The sequence below is a fragment of the Channa argus genome, chromosome 21, assembly GCF_033026475.1.
Source record: "Channa argus isolate prfri chromosome 21, Channa argus male v1.0, whole genome shotgun sequence".
Lineage (NCBI taxonomy): Eukaryota > Metazoa > Chordata > Actinopteri > Anabantiformes > Channidae > Channa > Channa argus.
In genome coordinates this window covers 4,420,910-4,436,066 of record NC_090217.1, presented here as the reverse complement: position 1 = coordinate 4,436,066, position 15,157 = coordinate 4,420,910, and the positions used below count along the sequence as shown (strand labels likewise).

Sequence of the window (15,157 nt, the reverse complement as noted above, 5' to 3'; positions counted from 1 at the left end):
ATTTTATTGACAATTTCATATCTCGGATATCAAATGCCTTTACTGGTAGTTTGTACGTTTTGTAGATATGATAATTTAAATTAGACATAAAAAACATATTAGCATCTGGAGGAATGTTGTTAGAGAAAAAAAGACAATGTATTTTGTAATCAACATAGATTGAATTCAAGCTTTGATTGGTGCACTTCGTGTAGCGTGTATTGCCGTTTTACATCCAATAAGTTTGCTTTGGTGAACATTTAGGTTTGGCAAACACCTGTTTGAGACAGGTGACTATGAGCTGAACTCACCATACCCATGTTAAGAAGTTATTCCTGAAATCCCACATCCATCTTTTGTCTGGCTCTGTTTAAAAAACGTTACTCGCCAGTAAATAAACTTTTGTTGTCATGTTTGTTTGCAAAAGTTGCAACGCTTCTTTTAAAGGAAACAAAGCAACAGATATTTAGCAGACCTGTTAAAAACGAAAAATCAGCAATGTTAGTTTTTCTCTATAATAGGTATCTTGTATTACAGCTCTAAACGAATTATTTGGCTCACAAAAAATGTTTTGGAACTCAGAGAATCAATTTAAATAATTTGGTTTATATTTAACTTGTTTTTTTAATTTAACAATATTTCTGAGACTTCGATCGCGATCGCCGTTTCATAGGTTTGGAACTGAAATGTGTTCTAGAGGTTTAATAAATCGTTTATAAAGTGTTATAATCCCTGAAGGACGCTTTCTAGGAAATACGCCGCTTACGGGTAGCCCGCAAATGCAACTAAGGCTCTCGCGAGAATATGAGGCCAAACACGCGGAAGCCGTTTACGTAGAAACAGAACGTTCATGTTTTAGCCACAAACAGCGTTTTCAAACAACATTTAAACCAGTTTGGTTTCACGTTTTAGCGATTGTTGCATGTTTATTTTATATCCTCGGAATGGGGAAAGCCGATTTTCTCTCCCCTAAGGCGATTAGCAACCGGATAAAAGCCAAAGGACTCCAGAAGCTAAGATGGTATTGTCAGATGTGTCAGAAACAATGTCGAGATGAGGTGAGCGGCTACTGAAATCTGTCTCATTTGGTGCATTTATTTATGTAGGCATCGGGCTTACTTTAGTTAACCGTATTTCTAATTTACTGGGATAACTGTTTGTTGGCAGAATGGCTTCAAATGTCACTGCATGTCTGAGTCCCACCAGAGGCAGCTGCTGCTGGCCTCAGAAAATCCAAACAGGTTCATGGACTATTTTTCAGAGTGAGTTCCTTTATGGCGCTGCGTGCACCTACTTTATCGGCATTAATTCAATGAAAAGACAAGCATTTTATTGGATTAGTACAGACAGTAGACTTAATTGTTTTCTTTTTCATATCAGTGAGTTCAAAAACGACTTCTTGGAGCTGCTCAGAAGACGTTTCGGTGAGTCTTGAGTCCCACCTGATCCTGATGTGTGTGCAGCAGATGCTGTTTACCAGCAGCACTAAGTTACTCTTGTTTTTCTTACTCCTTTCTTATACACAGGCACCAAGCGAGTGCACAACAACATTGTGTACAATGAATACATCAGCGATCGGGAGCACATCCACATGAACTCCACACAATGGGAGACTCTGACTGACTTCACCAAGTGGCTGGGCAGAAAAGGCATGAAAATGCTAACTCTTTGCATTATAACATTACAATGGGGATATGTGGTGGGGTTTGGACCGTAAAAACAGTCAATCCTAATTGTGCTTTTGTACAGAAACCAAAAGCCATCATGTAACTTGAGCTAAATTAGCCAAATAAAATATATTGGTAATTACCAATATATTTTACCACTGATGTGTAGCGTTTCCCTTAACTGATATACTTCAACTAAATCCAGTTACATTTTAGTAATCTGTTAATCGTCACGTCTAGGTTTGTGTAAAGTTGACGAGACTCCAAAAGGCTGGTACGTCCAGTACATTGATCGTGACCCAGAGACGATCCGCCTCCAAGAGGAGCAGGCGAAGAAGAAGAAGCAGGAGCTGGATGACGAGGAGAGGAGTGCCAAATTCATTGAGGAGCAGGTCCGCAGAGGCCAAGAAAGCAAGGAGACAGATGTGAGTACCGACAGGACAGACTGCAGGTTCATGTTTGGTCAGTTGAGCTCAATAAAGACCATATGAAGCTTAAAAGCAATTAAAATAACATGTTTTACTTCCTGTTTTTTTTTCCTTAAGGAAACTCCAGTTTACACCGAACTCAAACGTGAGAGTGAAGAAGAAAAAGGTTTGTGTTTGGTTGTTATCAGTGGTCATTTGTCTGCAGAAACACAAAGTGAAAAACACTATAGTTGTTGTTGTAAGTTGTAAAATAAATGTAAATTTAGTGTATACTTTTTTCTTTTTTATGTCATCCCAAAAAGATAGAAAAAATGTCAAAATTTTCTAAAAAAATTGTGGAACATTCAACAGAAACAATAATTTTATTTCTCTTCCTCTCAGTTGCTTTCAACCTTGGTGCATCTTGCTCTATTGCTGGACCTTCCAAATCCAGGTACTAAAAATTTTTATTATTTTAATTATAATGCTTAATTATCAAGCTGGTATAACTCAGTTATTTTGCCTGTAACCTTTTGTGTGTGTCTCTGTAGTTCTGCCTTGGGTGCCAGTGCACTTAAGGCAGCATCATCAACCAAAAGAAAGGACACATCCTCCAGTTCAGATTCCAGAGGGGAGAAGAAGAAGAAATCTGCCTTGGAGGAGATAATTGAGGTAGAGAAGATGATTCTGTCTCAATTTCTATGCGTGTTAAAATGTATTTCAGTTGAGCGTTCTAATTAGACGTGTCTTTTTGTCCAGATGGAGGAGGAGAAGAAGAAGAAGATGAAGCAGTCGATCAGAACAGATCACTGGCTGCAGCCTAACATTGTGGTCAAAGTCATTACCAAGAGACTGGGAGAGAAGTACCACAAGAAGAAAGCTGTCATCACGGTAAAAAAGATGCTTCGGCTTTGTGTTAAGAGGATGTTTATGTGCATGTAGGGTAAAGAAAGAAGATCTGTGATGCTAATAGCTGTGGATCGTTCTTCGCCAGGAGGTGCGAGACAAATACACAGCGGTGGTGAAAATAATCGACTCTGGAGACAAACTGAAACTGGACCAGAACCATGTCGAGACAGTCATACCTGCACCAGGTAAACCTCCTTTCACTTTGAGCGCACTGTTATGTCACAATATCAAACTGACGCCCAACTTTAACACCAGAGAAGCCAACATGTATCTCATTTTTTGCAGGTAAAAAGGTTTTAATCCTGAACGGTCCGTACAGAGACATGGAGGCTGTGCTGGAGGGGATTGACGAAAAGCATTTCTGCGCTACGCTCACACTCGACTCTGTAAGTGTTTCTGCCTTTTGTGCTGTTCTCACATGTGCAAAAAACGGTGCCTGTCACAAGTCGCTGGTTTATTATCAAGCATCCATCTATAAATTGAATACTTTTTCTGGCTGTTAAAACAAAGATATTATTTATAGTTAATAAGCTTAAAGGGTCAGTTCACACAAATGATCGAAATCATATTTTGATGGCCTTTTTATTTGTGGTGCTCACAGCATTGAAAAAATGCTTTTAAGAAAATCAGCTCTCTGCTCAGAAACGGTGTCCTCATGAGTCTGGTTAGCACAGACACACTGTGAACTTCACATTAAAGGAAGGAAAATGTTCTAACTGCACAGGCAATACCATTCCTGCAGAGAAATGTTGCTTGTGGATATTTTAAATGTGACACTGGCACCACTACGAGAACCACGAGCACAACTGGAGCCGTGAAAATAAATGTCCAAAGTTAGTTGTTGTAAAGGTTTATTGCTTTCTGTGTCATGGCCGTGCTCATTATCAAAGTTGTCTTTCATTCTCAGGGTCAACAGAAAGGGAAGAGAGTAGACATCGCCTATGAGGACTTCTCAAAACTGGCCTGAGCCAGCAGCCCTCATGTTTTAAAGGATATGTTCACAATTGCCTGGATGAACACTGAAAGAAGTCTTGCATGCAATAATAATTCTACCTGCTCACATTGGCCATTGTAGGCAGAATTAACAGCCTTTGTTCTGCGCAAGAATTTGTTCACATATGTATCTAAGGCTAATGTGAGCAGTCTGTAAATCAAGTTATTATTAGTTCTACATTTCCTCTTTGTGCTTCTATAATGAGTTGCATTTGAAGGAAAGTAACAAAAAGTGGTATTTTTGTACTTAAAGGATAACTTTGGTCATTTTCTAAATTAATTGTATTTTCCATAATCACCATACTGACCTTCAGTGCAACACTGATCTATCATCTAAACACATTTAGTTTGTGATTAGCCAGTTGCTAGGTTTCACACATTTGTCTCTGCCATAGATCTGTTGTTGTCCAAAAGCTATTAAACCACATCAGCCAGAGGCACCGCTCCACTGGGCAGAATGTTTCCCCATTCCAAAAACCTTGTAAATATTGTCCACAGTCTTTTGAGTCTCTGTTAATCCACCTTAAATGTAGCCCAATTCACCTGCAGCATTACAAGGACGTGATGAAATGGAGTGTGTAGTGCCACATTTGTTAAAAATAAAAGGGTCGCGGGTTTTGGATTGAAGGGTGTGGGCAATATTTACAAGGGTCTTGGTTTTTTGTAATGTGAAAACCACGTCATCCATCCATTGAGGCACCTCTTAGAAAGCTCTCCTAAAGGCCTGCACGAACATGAGGAATGATTGCAGCAGGTACTGCTGTTAAAATATTCACATGGAATCCTGACTGTTGTTTTTTTGATACCCTTGAAATAGTGGGAACCTATTCTTTAACCTCAGACAGGTGTTCAGCTGAAGAACTCTACTGTGTCAGAGTTGTTTCCCTATGATTCACCTATACATACATACATACCTACATACCCCACGATGCATTTCCAGTGCGTTATCATAAAGAAACTTAAAAGCGATGGGTTCAATTTGTTGTTTTTTTTATTAATACTCAGGTTACCATTGCAAATGTAAATTTTAGTCTAAATAAATTTGACAAAACAACTTCTGCTGTACTACGTAAACCTTCTTGAAGATAAAATGTAGTTACATATGTGACATCTGGGGGGAAAAAAGTTAAACACAAGATTGTTGTCTCTGGCTGCACCGAGCATCTAGAGGAAGCTATTGAGATCTGGGACGATGTAGTCGGTGTAGTGGCCGTCGATAAAGCCCTTCCCGCTGTTGTGAACAAACCAGCAGTGAACACTGGAGCCACGCTTCTTATCCCTCCTGTAGTCCTTCTGCAATCCCCTAATGCAGACATGTAAATATTTGTAGTATTTATTTATTTTTATTAAAAGTTTCTTTGTGCAGTATTTGGTTATATATGAGCTAACATGCACCTGGTCACGAGCAGCTTGTTGCCTCTAACTTCCATTGTTGCTTCCTTTTTCTGAGGGTCAGCTCCTTCGTGGATGTTGTGCACACTCACCTCGAGCTCTCTAGAAAACTGCCCTGTGAGATTCACACACACGGTTGTATTCTTAACCTCTTCAATAAGAAGAAAATGTGCATTTTCAAAACATTGAATTTATCACACCTCTTATTTTTCACCTCTTTGTAGTAATTTAGCATATAGTTTTGGTCATCATGTCTTTTCACAATCTTTGCTAATATAATTAGAATCATTTTGTATCCTTTTAATTTGGATATTGGGAATTTTCTTTTTGGGGGGTGGGGTGGGGTATACATTAATTTAATTGTGCCCATCCAAATGTTGCTTTAAAAGGCTATTAACATGCTCAGTTGGGAGTAAATTTGGAGGTAAAAGTGTCCTACTCTCTATTTTAAGTAAAAACCCCTTTTTCTAAATCATTTTGGCTCATTAAGTCAGATCAAAAAAGGTTTAGGTGAATTCAGGATTGACATTTTTATAAAAATATGATGTCTTGCAATATACAACCAGCCCTGGATGGATAAGTAAACAGGGCCCCAAGGAGGTCAAAGGCTGAGGGGTCTTACCGATGAGCCCGTGCGCTAGAGGGGAGTACTGGTTGTCGTTGGGAAGGTAGACACCAAGGAAGTCAACATTGACAGGATGCTTCTTCCACACACGGTGAAGCAACACCATCACCTGGATGTTATCGTTTACTGTGACTGTAACGTGAGAGCGCTTCACAATGGAAATCCTCACCCTGAAACATGACAGTGTGGGACAGAGTGAGCCAGCTGTGAAGACAGTGAGCCTGACATGCTGAGGCTACAAAGGTTACCCATCCTGGGCGATTTCTGCAGTGGCTCCCCAGGTGAAGGAGTGGTTGTTCCTGCCATCATCCATGGCGATCCTGTCGGTGCCGATGGTCACGCCGACGCCATCGGGCTGGTAGTAGACGGAGATGGTGCCAAAGTAGGTTTGGCGTTTGTTTTTGAGCTGCTTCTTGGAGCTGATGAGCTGACCGTTTACCGCCACGCCTTCCGGACAAGAGAGAAAATTAACCCAGGAAATACAAGGTCACACGTCCTAGTATAGATGTTCACTTCTTGTGTTAGTAAAGCTGCATGACTGGCATTTGATCCACTTTCAGACGTACTATATCAGGACAGAAACAGAAATGGTACAAAACTGCTGATAGAGACGTCATTCGATTCCTTTGGTTTTGTACCTCTTCCAATGTCGGACACCAGGTTGAGGATATGACCAGGTTCGGAGTCAATGTTGAAGCAGACGTCCATGTTACTTCCAGGGACGCGAACAATGAAGTGAGGGTCGTTGTCCACTGGGTGAGAAACACTGGGCCTCATCACATCATTCAGTATTGTTCACACTCAAAGCTGTAATTGGTTTTTATGCTTCAGAATAGACAGAAGATGTGTGTGTTTTACCCAAGTTGACCTGTGAAAGCACAGCCCACTCCTTAGTACCCTCGACGAACGGACTCGGAGGGGTAGGAGTACTGATCTGGACCCAAGGGGGAGGCTGGTAGAGAAGGTACGGACGCCGATCACCGGGCGTCAAGCCTGCTCCTGCATACACGAAATGGTCTCACTATGCTTTCAGATATATTCACTGTTAGCTTTCTTGTTGCCTTTTATGTTTATTATAGGGCTTTATTCTTTCCCTGTACTCATGAGTACAAGGGTCTATTTTTGTCAGTGTAATGCAGGGGTGCCCAAGGTAGTGTGGGTAGATCGCACACAATTTACAAAGTAGATGTCAGCCCATCATCCGTCCTCACTATGAAATTTGTCACTTACGTACAGGGCAGCCAGTGTGACATCTGACCTTTTCTGACACATGGGTCACCGCGCATGCGCATGCGCATGCATACAACGGCGCCAAGTGCTGCGAAACTCTAGCAAGCTAGCTTCCAATTTATTTCTTTTAAACTTACGAAAGGGTATAAAAATGAGTGGTGGGGGAGCTGGACAAAGTAAGAAGTAAAAAAAATTACCACTTCTATAGGGAGTTGGAGGTGGACTTTGTTTCACTTTGTTAAACTATGTCATTTTCGAAGTGCGTTTGCCTCGTCTGCCAGTCTGGCATCGCTACACCGAAGAAGGGAAATGTGGAGCGGCACTTTCGGACTGTTCATAAAAACTACGACACTGACTTCCCTCCAAAAAGCGAACTGAGAAGAAGAAGGATGGGTGAAGGAACTAAAATCTCAGCTTGAGGCTGGCTACCAGCAGCTACTGTCCGGACTCTGCATCTCTAGCTGATTCTATTCCGTGCAAGTCATCAGTGTCAGGTAATGGGGAAAACATGTACAGAGTTGTATTGTGCAATATGGGTTCATGTAGTTATGCAAGCTACACCAACACATATATTGTGCATATAAAGAATTCTCAATATGTTCATAAATAAATATGTTTTGTATTATTATAGTAGGTAGAACATTTTGACTTTGTCATTTTATAAGTAGCTCACAAGCCAAAAAAGTGTGGGCACCCCTGGTGTAATGTGATTGAATGTGTGAGGCACCTGAGCAGCAACCGTGTCTGGGGTCCTTAGGGGAGTCCACTAACAGCCTCTCCTTGGCGTCCTCGCTTTCCACCAGCAGAGCAGTGAACGGAGTGACGAACTGATGATCTACAGCCAGCTTCATGATCTGCTGCGTGATCTTCCGCTTTTTAGCAAGTGTCAGAGCCGAGGACCTGCAGGAGAGCCACACCGCAGCAGCCAAACAACAACAAATTCATATTGCTTCACAGTAAGAAAATAACTGTTGTGCATTCCTTTCAATCAGTGACCTAAAAACCAAGTTTTGTTCAATAGGATTAGTGAAATCAGGACCTTCTTGTCAGCCTAATAAGCGTCCGTCTTTTGAAAATATGTACGAAAGTCTCTATTTGCTGTCCAGTCACTCACCTTTCAGCAATCAGCTGTTTGAGGGTGATGTAAGCCCACATTTGTCTGGCAAAGCCAGTGAATGAGTGCTGGTGCTTGGCCAACTCTATGTCCAGCTCTGCCATGTCTGTCTCCGTCTCCAGCGTGAGGTCGAGATTGTCCTGCAGAGGAAGATGGGACAAGGTAATATAGTATTTTCACCGCTGCACTTGGTGTTGAGGCCTTTTGCTTGTGTCATGTCACTTTGTGCCTTCGGTTTAGACTGAAGTAACAGCTAGACTGGTTTCAGGAACATACTGTGCACTGAATCTTGTACCTTTTTATTGCTTCTTGTTGGATGTTAAACATATATCAACAACACATTTTTCAATATTTTTACTTTTTTTTCTCTTCCTATGAAACATTTAAATTAATTTAAAGAATAAAAATAACAGTGATTTTCTCCCTCGTATAATCGTCCAAACACGATTGTGTGTCATACTTACAGCAGATGCGGTGATGAAGCTGGTCAGTGTGTTGCTTTCCGACGGCAGCACCTTACCGGCTACCACCAGCTCTGAGCCACTGAAGTACTTATCGAAGTGGTTGTGAGTGATGTCTGACACAGAATTTTCAGGGAACTGAATTGTGACTCTCCTCAGCAGAGGAGAAGAAATCTGACTGTAAAACATCTGGAGGGATGGGGGGAAAGGAACAATGAGGTAAGGGAGAAAAAGCACCAAAAGTGTTTATTCACTGAAGCCTGACCACCTGCATCTGACAATAAAACCTTCTGCACCTCATAGAAGCAGGCAAATAATGATAAGGACAATAGATAAGTCATTTTTGTTCAGTGGGTTTGATAAATAATGAGATGCCGGTCCACACATTATGAACTTTGAGAAAAATTGGTTGTAGTAAGTAGAGATTTTTTTTTCATTTATAACTGCATCAAGTGTCATTATAAGCTTACTTTTATTAGTTTCATAGTTAGAAATTATAGTCAGTTACCCTAATTAAGAGGTAAATCTATAGGTCATGACCTCTATGAAAAAAAAGGGCGAATTTGAAAAGAGCTTTATTTTGTTCGCCCGTAGTGCCTTGTAAACTTTGCAGACTGCGCCCTCCATCATGCTCGACTTCTAATAATTTGTTCCAGTGTGGATCTGTATGGAGAATTTTATGAATGTCCAGTGCTATTTTATCTAGTTAATGTGCCTTCATGATTCGCGCAAAGCAACGCACACAACATTATCAATCTTGTGTTTCTTATAGTTGCATATAGGTTTTAGGGAATTTTATATTATTATTATTATTATTATTATTATTATTATTCGTATCACTGCATTGCACTTTATTCTTGTGTTTATATACAGGTTTATTTTTAAGTTCACTTTTATTATCAAAAATGTTTTCTTTTCAAAACAGATGCAGATAGATGTACAATTCTTATTTTGTGGGCGGAGTTGTTTTGCTAAAGGGAGGGTTATTCTCCGCCATCGTACCCGTAGCTGCTCTGAAGCGTCGTGCTTAGCATAGATCCGCTGAGCCATGCCTCTGTTCTCCATGGCGATACGCTCCAGGAAATCATAGTCCACGTCAAAACCAATGCCTACTGAGAAGAGAGAAAACTCCTCCCTCATCATTCGCCTCACATTCTTCTGGATGTTGCTAAGCTTCATCTCCCCTGTAATAAATTATGTCACATAGCATCAAGAGTGGATTTGATATAGGAATTCAGATTCTGGAATCAACAGCTGGGCCAGTACATCTTACCAACTGTGGGATCTCCATCAGACACTAGAATGATCATAGAGATGGAGTTAGGATTAATCAACCCCTGATAGGACGCCTTCACCAGCATTTGAATTGCTCTCATCAGGGCCTCATTAATGTTGGTGCCTGGGGTCAAAGGTTGCACACAGAAGGTAATGAGGTCATCAAAGCAATCAAAGAGCCTTTTGCTTCCTCTGCCAGAAATAATGTGTTCTCATACCTCCATTGGGCTGGATCGTGTTGATGTATCTCTTGGCAGCTGCGATCTGGATTGGGGAGCCAGTTACCAGATCCTCATTCCAGCAACGCACATTGTGGTTAAAGTCAATAATATTGAAGTGATCATCAATAGTCAGGTCATCCAAAATAGCCTGCATGGCCTCTACTGTCTGCGAGAGACAAGTGTGGAATTACATGCATTCTGCAGAACGACCACACAGTGGCATGGTGTTACAGGGAGCAGAAGAACTGCTGGAAAAGCACTTACTTGCTTCATCTTGACCCCCCACATGGACCCGCTGACATCAATGACAAACACAACATTTTTAGGAAGAGGCGAGAGGTTTGATGGAGCAAAGAACTGGACGAAATGTCCATCTGAGACCTACGGGGGACATTTCATTTCAAATAATTTCCAAGCTGTCTCTGGCTGTTGGTTAACGAATGATTATTCAAACGGTGCACTTATAAAAGTGAGTCGTACGTGTAGTTCTCCAGCGTTGCTGTCTCTGTTCACATCATATCTGGTGGTAAAGATGCCATCGATGGCACTGCCAGTGCAGTTCTCACACTTTCTCTGCTGCTGCAGGCTGGGCTTGAAGACGATGTGAGCCTGGGGAAGCAGACGTGATGCATGACCGAAACAACCAGGCATTCAAATGTATATGTGCAGCTTTTCTTTTTAGATGTGGTGCAGTGTTACCTTATTTGTTGAGGATGTTATTCTGCTCAGCTCTGCAAACTGCTCTCCCAGCGAGTTGGATGTTTGTACCATGGAAATTCCTTTTGGCTCAAAGATGTACACGTCCACCTAAAGACAGACTCGGTCAGAGACAATTGCATAGCTGCGTGGGTGGCGAAAGGCACATTGTGTTTGTCATAATATTCTTACCTGGAAATTTGGCACCAGCCTTCCAGGCTGCAGATACAGCAAGTGTTCATAGAAACCCAGCTTCCTGTGCAGCATCTCCTGATAGTGAAGCTCAAAATCAATGTTACTGCCGGGAGGAACATGGACCTCTGCCTTAAAGGTCTCCATGTCCTGGGAATTAGTTCTGTAAAGGAGAAGCACCTCAGTCTTTACGAGTCTGCGGGGCTCATGAGAGGATTTAATTCAAGGAACTAGTCTAGTACCTGACGATGCCTGCTGCCTTGTCTTTGGATCTGGCCTGAGCGTACATGCCCCGGGCCACTTGCTTTTCCTTCACTAAGCCTACAAACGTCTTCCCATCCACAGTCCTGCATCACAAAAAAATGAAAAGAGAAAAACTGGAACTGGAGTCACTCTGTAGAACAGAGGCTACGTGAATCTGATCTTTGTTGACCTCACATGGAGAAATTGGAGATGAAAGCTTGTTTGGGGATCTGGATGTTGAAGCCGATGCTCTGGGCTTGGGAGCCTGAGTTGACCACCGAACTCCTGATGATGGTTTGGGCGAAGCGTGACGTGATGCGGCTCTCCACCTTGTAGCTCCTGACGGTGATGTCATCTCCGCGAATGGCCTGGGAATGTGTCGACAGAAAATGTGAGTAAGGTTGTGTGTGTGTTTTATCATTTCTGACCTGGAACTTTATTCCAGATTATGCTCCTTTTGTTCCTCACCTATCCAATCGTTTTAAAGAGCTTCATTTCTCTCTGCTGTGTTCCACCAAACAGACAGTATTCAACTACTTACCCTCCCTTCAATATCCCCATTGGTTTGTATTAAATGTACAAAACTTTAATTAACATTTTATTAAAATCACACATCATACGTTTACAACTATTGAAAAGTTTCCATTGTATAATTTTATACATATTTTAATTTTAAATGTTGAACTTACCAGTGAGTTCCTACAGGCAATAAGTTGTTATAGGAATAGTTTAATACATGGTATAACATTTATGTCATTGAGAAGCAGATTATCTTAACGTAGGTAAGACAGACTAAATTTAAAATAAATTAGTATTGGTTAGTATTCGGCAAATTGTAATCGATTGCAATTTTCATTAATCTTCAATGTAGTGATTCTCTTGATTATACTAATGGTCTGGTCTTGAGTCGGTTCTACTTGTTCTTTTGGCCTGATCTGGCCAACACCAGATTTAAGCGTCAGCTTTGGCGTGAACCCATTGCTCTGTTCACAAGGAACCAACTTTAAATCAGAAACATTTCGTCTGGGTTTGACATCATAAAAAGAAACATGTAAAAAAAGGTCAAATTAGCTACAGCTGTCTTACACATTTGACTTGTCAGGTAGCAAAAGAGACAAAACGGGGAAGCAGAGCAGGATTAGTGGTGAACAGAGTCAATAACCCGTCAGTCATGGGAATCTCTTCAAACAGCAGCATATTGATTAAGAGATAAGGTTAAACTCTGTCACAGTACACAACATGTTCCATACCTCAAAGTCTTCCTGCTCGTCACTGGTCAATATCGCCCGCTGAAACACACACACGTTATATACAAATAATCAGCTGTCTTAATCTACTCTCAGAGAGAATATTCTAAGTCACACACTGTTGTTATCAAGCTGGGAATGATGCAGTATTACAATCAGGATCAGAGTCACTTGGTTTGGAGGAATTTGTGTTTATTTTTGTGTAATCTGTGATGCATCCCCTGGATCGATGATTGCTGCTGTTGCAACATCGACCAGAGAAACAACAACAATTTAAGATCCATTTTTTACAATTGCGTATTAATATAAACGTCAGGTTATTTGGAAGGTCCTCACCTTGTGTCTCTGCCGATGATCCTTTATGTCTGACTGGTGCAAGAAAGAAAGAAGTGTTGATAAAGAAATCATGCAACTGTTGAGGAGTTGTTAAATCCTGTGCATTTTCCGTCACATTTTGCAAAAATGAGTTTTTCAGTGTTTTTTAAAGGGTCACACAATAAGTCAATAATCTAAATTTAAGTTAAAAAACTTATACACTAAGTTTTTATACTAACGACAAAGCAGAACTTAGCACTTTTTACACTTTTAAACAGACTTTAAAGGCATTAAATATCGACAGCCCAACGAACAGTTAGTTGTGTTCTGTATAAAGCCTGGAATTATGGCAAGAATTACAATATGAAAACAATAATATACATTAAGAAAGGTTTAAGTTTATTTACAAGGTGGTGCTCCTGCTATGGTTGCAAGCTGAGAAAATAAGCTCTAGATTATGTTCACTTTAAGTCATGAACTTAAATAAAAATGTATATGATGTAAATAAAGGGAATTTATATTTTGTTATTAGAGATTAAAACAAGGCCAAACAATAATATATATCTGAATAAAATTTGTAATTTGCTTTAAATTTTGTCCTTAGTAGACTGATGGTGGGTTAAGCTCGATATTGTAAATATAAATTTGCATAAACTGACATTTGCAGAGGATTACACCCTGTCCCTCAGCTCCTGCTGACACCCTCCAACTTACCGCCTCATCCTCCCACTCTCCGTCTATCACAAACTCAAAGCAGCGGCCCTGATGAAGGAGCAGGAGCCCTAGAAGTAGCAGCAGCAGATGCCTCATGTTTCCAAGACACAGTGCTGGGAGTCTGGCGGTCCTTCTGCAGGAAGACTCTTGGAAACACAGCTTAGCTGAAAAAAAAAGGTTAAAATCCACTGATCTCATGGACTCCCAGCCCCAGTCAATATTTGTTGTGTTTCACGTAGATGAGAAGGAAACTTTGAAACTTGACCCGCAGGGTGAGCAGAGAGTAAATAAAACATCTGCCTTGTCTCACTGAGGTCAGAGATATTGTTTCCAAATTGGAGACTTTGATATAAAACACAAAATTTAACCAACGTGATTCGCAGTTTTTATTCTGACACGTTTCACGTGCAGAACTGCAAAGCTGAATTTCTTTTTTTGGTGACACAGGAAACATGTAATGCTAAATCATGTCCACAGCGTGGCGCCAAAGCCGGACTTATTGCTGTAGGTCTCCACTTTCTCACATTACTCATTACAAGCTGAATCCTGTCAAATGTTTGTCATAGGCAAGAAAAAAAAGGGGCAATGAAAGGTTCCCCATAACCGTTAAAATATTTAATGCCTTTAGTAAAAACAAATGTACATTTTTTTTTAGTTTAAAATAACAGTATAAGGGAACTTCACAAGTTAAAATTGTTGTTTGTTTGTGAAAGGTTTAGAATTCATGCAGATGCCTTCACTCAGGAAGAGATAAGAAAATAATTCCCTCCCCTTCCCCCCAGTCCCAGGACAAGGGTGCCCCACCCTTTTTTTTTGTTAGTCTTTTTTTAGTTTTTTTTTTTAGAATTTTACATTTGTTCTTGTCATTTTGTGTGTTTTTATCATTTGATGTGTATTTTGGGACAATTTGGGTCTATTTTTCTGATCACGTTTTTGACCTTTATTTATGACTGTTTTTGGTCATTTTGAGCATTTTTGGGACAGTTGTTCTTTTCATAATTCAACAATTTAAAAAAATAATACAAAAACACCAACTATATATAACAGTAACTATAACCTATAAATAACAGCAACTTTAGAAGTTATAACCCTTGGGGACCCTGACCTCTGGGGCTCCTGGGCATGTTGCTAGTAGACCAATTTGGTTACTGAGTTTAGGAAACTCCCTTCATTGCATCAGTTTTGCATTCTGTGCTGGAGACATAACTACAAATGCTTCAATATTTCAACCTTAATGAAATTAGTGGATTATAGTTACAAATGTAATATTATATTAAAAAAACCTGGCAGGTTCATGTGGTGATGTTAACTTTTTTGTGTGTCAAACGGTAAAATGTGGATGAATACAGCAGAATATTTTCACCCCACTTTGCCTCCTGACATTGGAAATAATCAAATAGATTATAGTGGCAGCAGACTACTCTCCCCCTTCCTATTTTCCGGAGCTTTGTTAGAAATGTAAACAATTAATTTCCCG

The 15,157-nt window shown here is 40.4% G+C and overlaps 2 protein-coding genes across 2 annotated transcripts; one reads left to right on the top strand and one right to left on the bottom strand.

Annotated features, from left to right (window-relative positions):
• Positions 1 to 774: 774 nt before the first annotated feature.
• On the top strand, positions 775 to 5,009 carry kin (Kin17 DNA and RNA binding protein). The gene is made up of 12 exons (XM_067490679.1): positions 775 to 1,037; positions 1,147 to 1,241; positions 1,360 to 1,403; positions 1,506 to 1,628; positions 1,887 to 2,071; positions 2,192 to 2,240; positions 2,456 to 2,507; positions 2,605 to 2,725; positions 2,813 to 2,944; positions 3,048 to 3,147; positions 3,248 to 3,348; positions 3,870 to 5,009. Exons 1-12 carry the CDS (start codon positions 924 to 926, stop codon positions 3,927 to 3,929), a joined length of 1,176 nt encoding a protein of 391 aa, XP_067346780.1. The 5' UTR covers positions 775 to 923; the 3' UTR covers positions 3,930 to 5,009.
• Positions 4,929 to 13,863, bottom strand: itih2 (inter-alpha-trypsin inhibitor heavy chain 2). The gene is made up of 21 exons (XM_067490678.1): positions 13,681 to 13,863; positions 12,988 to 13,020; positions 12,655 to 12,693; positions 11,600 to 11,772; positions 11,404 to 11,508; positions 11,162 to 11,324; positions 10,973 to 11,080; positions 10,754 to 10,882; positions 10,538 to 10,654; positions 10,271 to 10,439; positions 10,051 to 10,176; positions 9,780 to 9,961; positions 8,781 to 8,966; positions 8,317 to 8,456; positions 7,930 to 8,102; positions 6,831 to 6,971; positions 6,611 to 6,724; positions 6,221 to 6,419; positions 5,970 to 6,142; positions 5,351 to 5,462; positions 4,929 to 5,258 (listed from the first exon to the last, which is right to left on the bottom strand). The coding sequence occupies exons 1-21, from the start codon at positions 13,774 to 13,776 to the stop codon at positions 5,120 to 5,122; spliced, it is 2,817 nt and encodes a 938-aa protein (XP_067346779.1). The 5' UTR covers positions 13,777 to 13,863; the 3' UTR covers positions 4,929 to 5,119.
• Between the last annotated feature and the right edge of the window lie 1,294 nt (positions 13,864 to 15,157).

Coding starts and splice junctions, on each gene's coding strand:
- kin (XM_067490679.1), top strand. CDS start 924: ATGGGGAAAGCCGATTTTCTCTCCCCTAAGGCGATTAGCAACCGGATA. Junction 2,508..2,604: donor GCTGGACCTTCCAAATCCAG/GTACTAAAAATT, acceptor GTGTCTCTGTAG/TTCTGCCTTGGGTGCCAGTG. Junction 3,148..3,247: donor GACAGTCATACCTGCACCAG/GTAAACCTCCTT, acceptor CATTTTTTGCAG/GTAAAAAGGTTTTAATCCTG.
- itih2 (XM_067490678.1), bottom strand. CDS start 13,776: ATGAGGCATCTGCTGCTGCTACTTCTAGGGCTCCTGCTCCTTCATCAG. Junction 13,021..13,680: donor GAGAGTGGGAGGATGAGGCG/GTAAGTTGGAGG, acceptor TTCTTGCACCAG/TCAGACATAAAGGATCATCG. Junction 6,420..6,610: donor GGTGTCCGACATTGGAAGAG/GTACAAAACCAA, acceptor CTTGTCCGGAAG/GCGTGGCGGTAAACGGTCAG.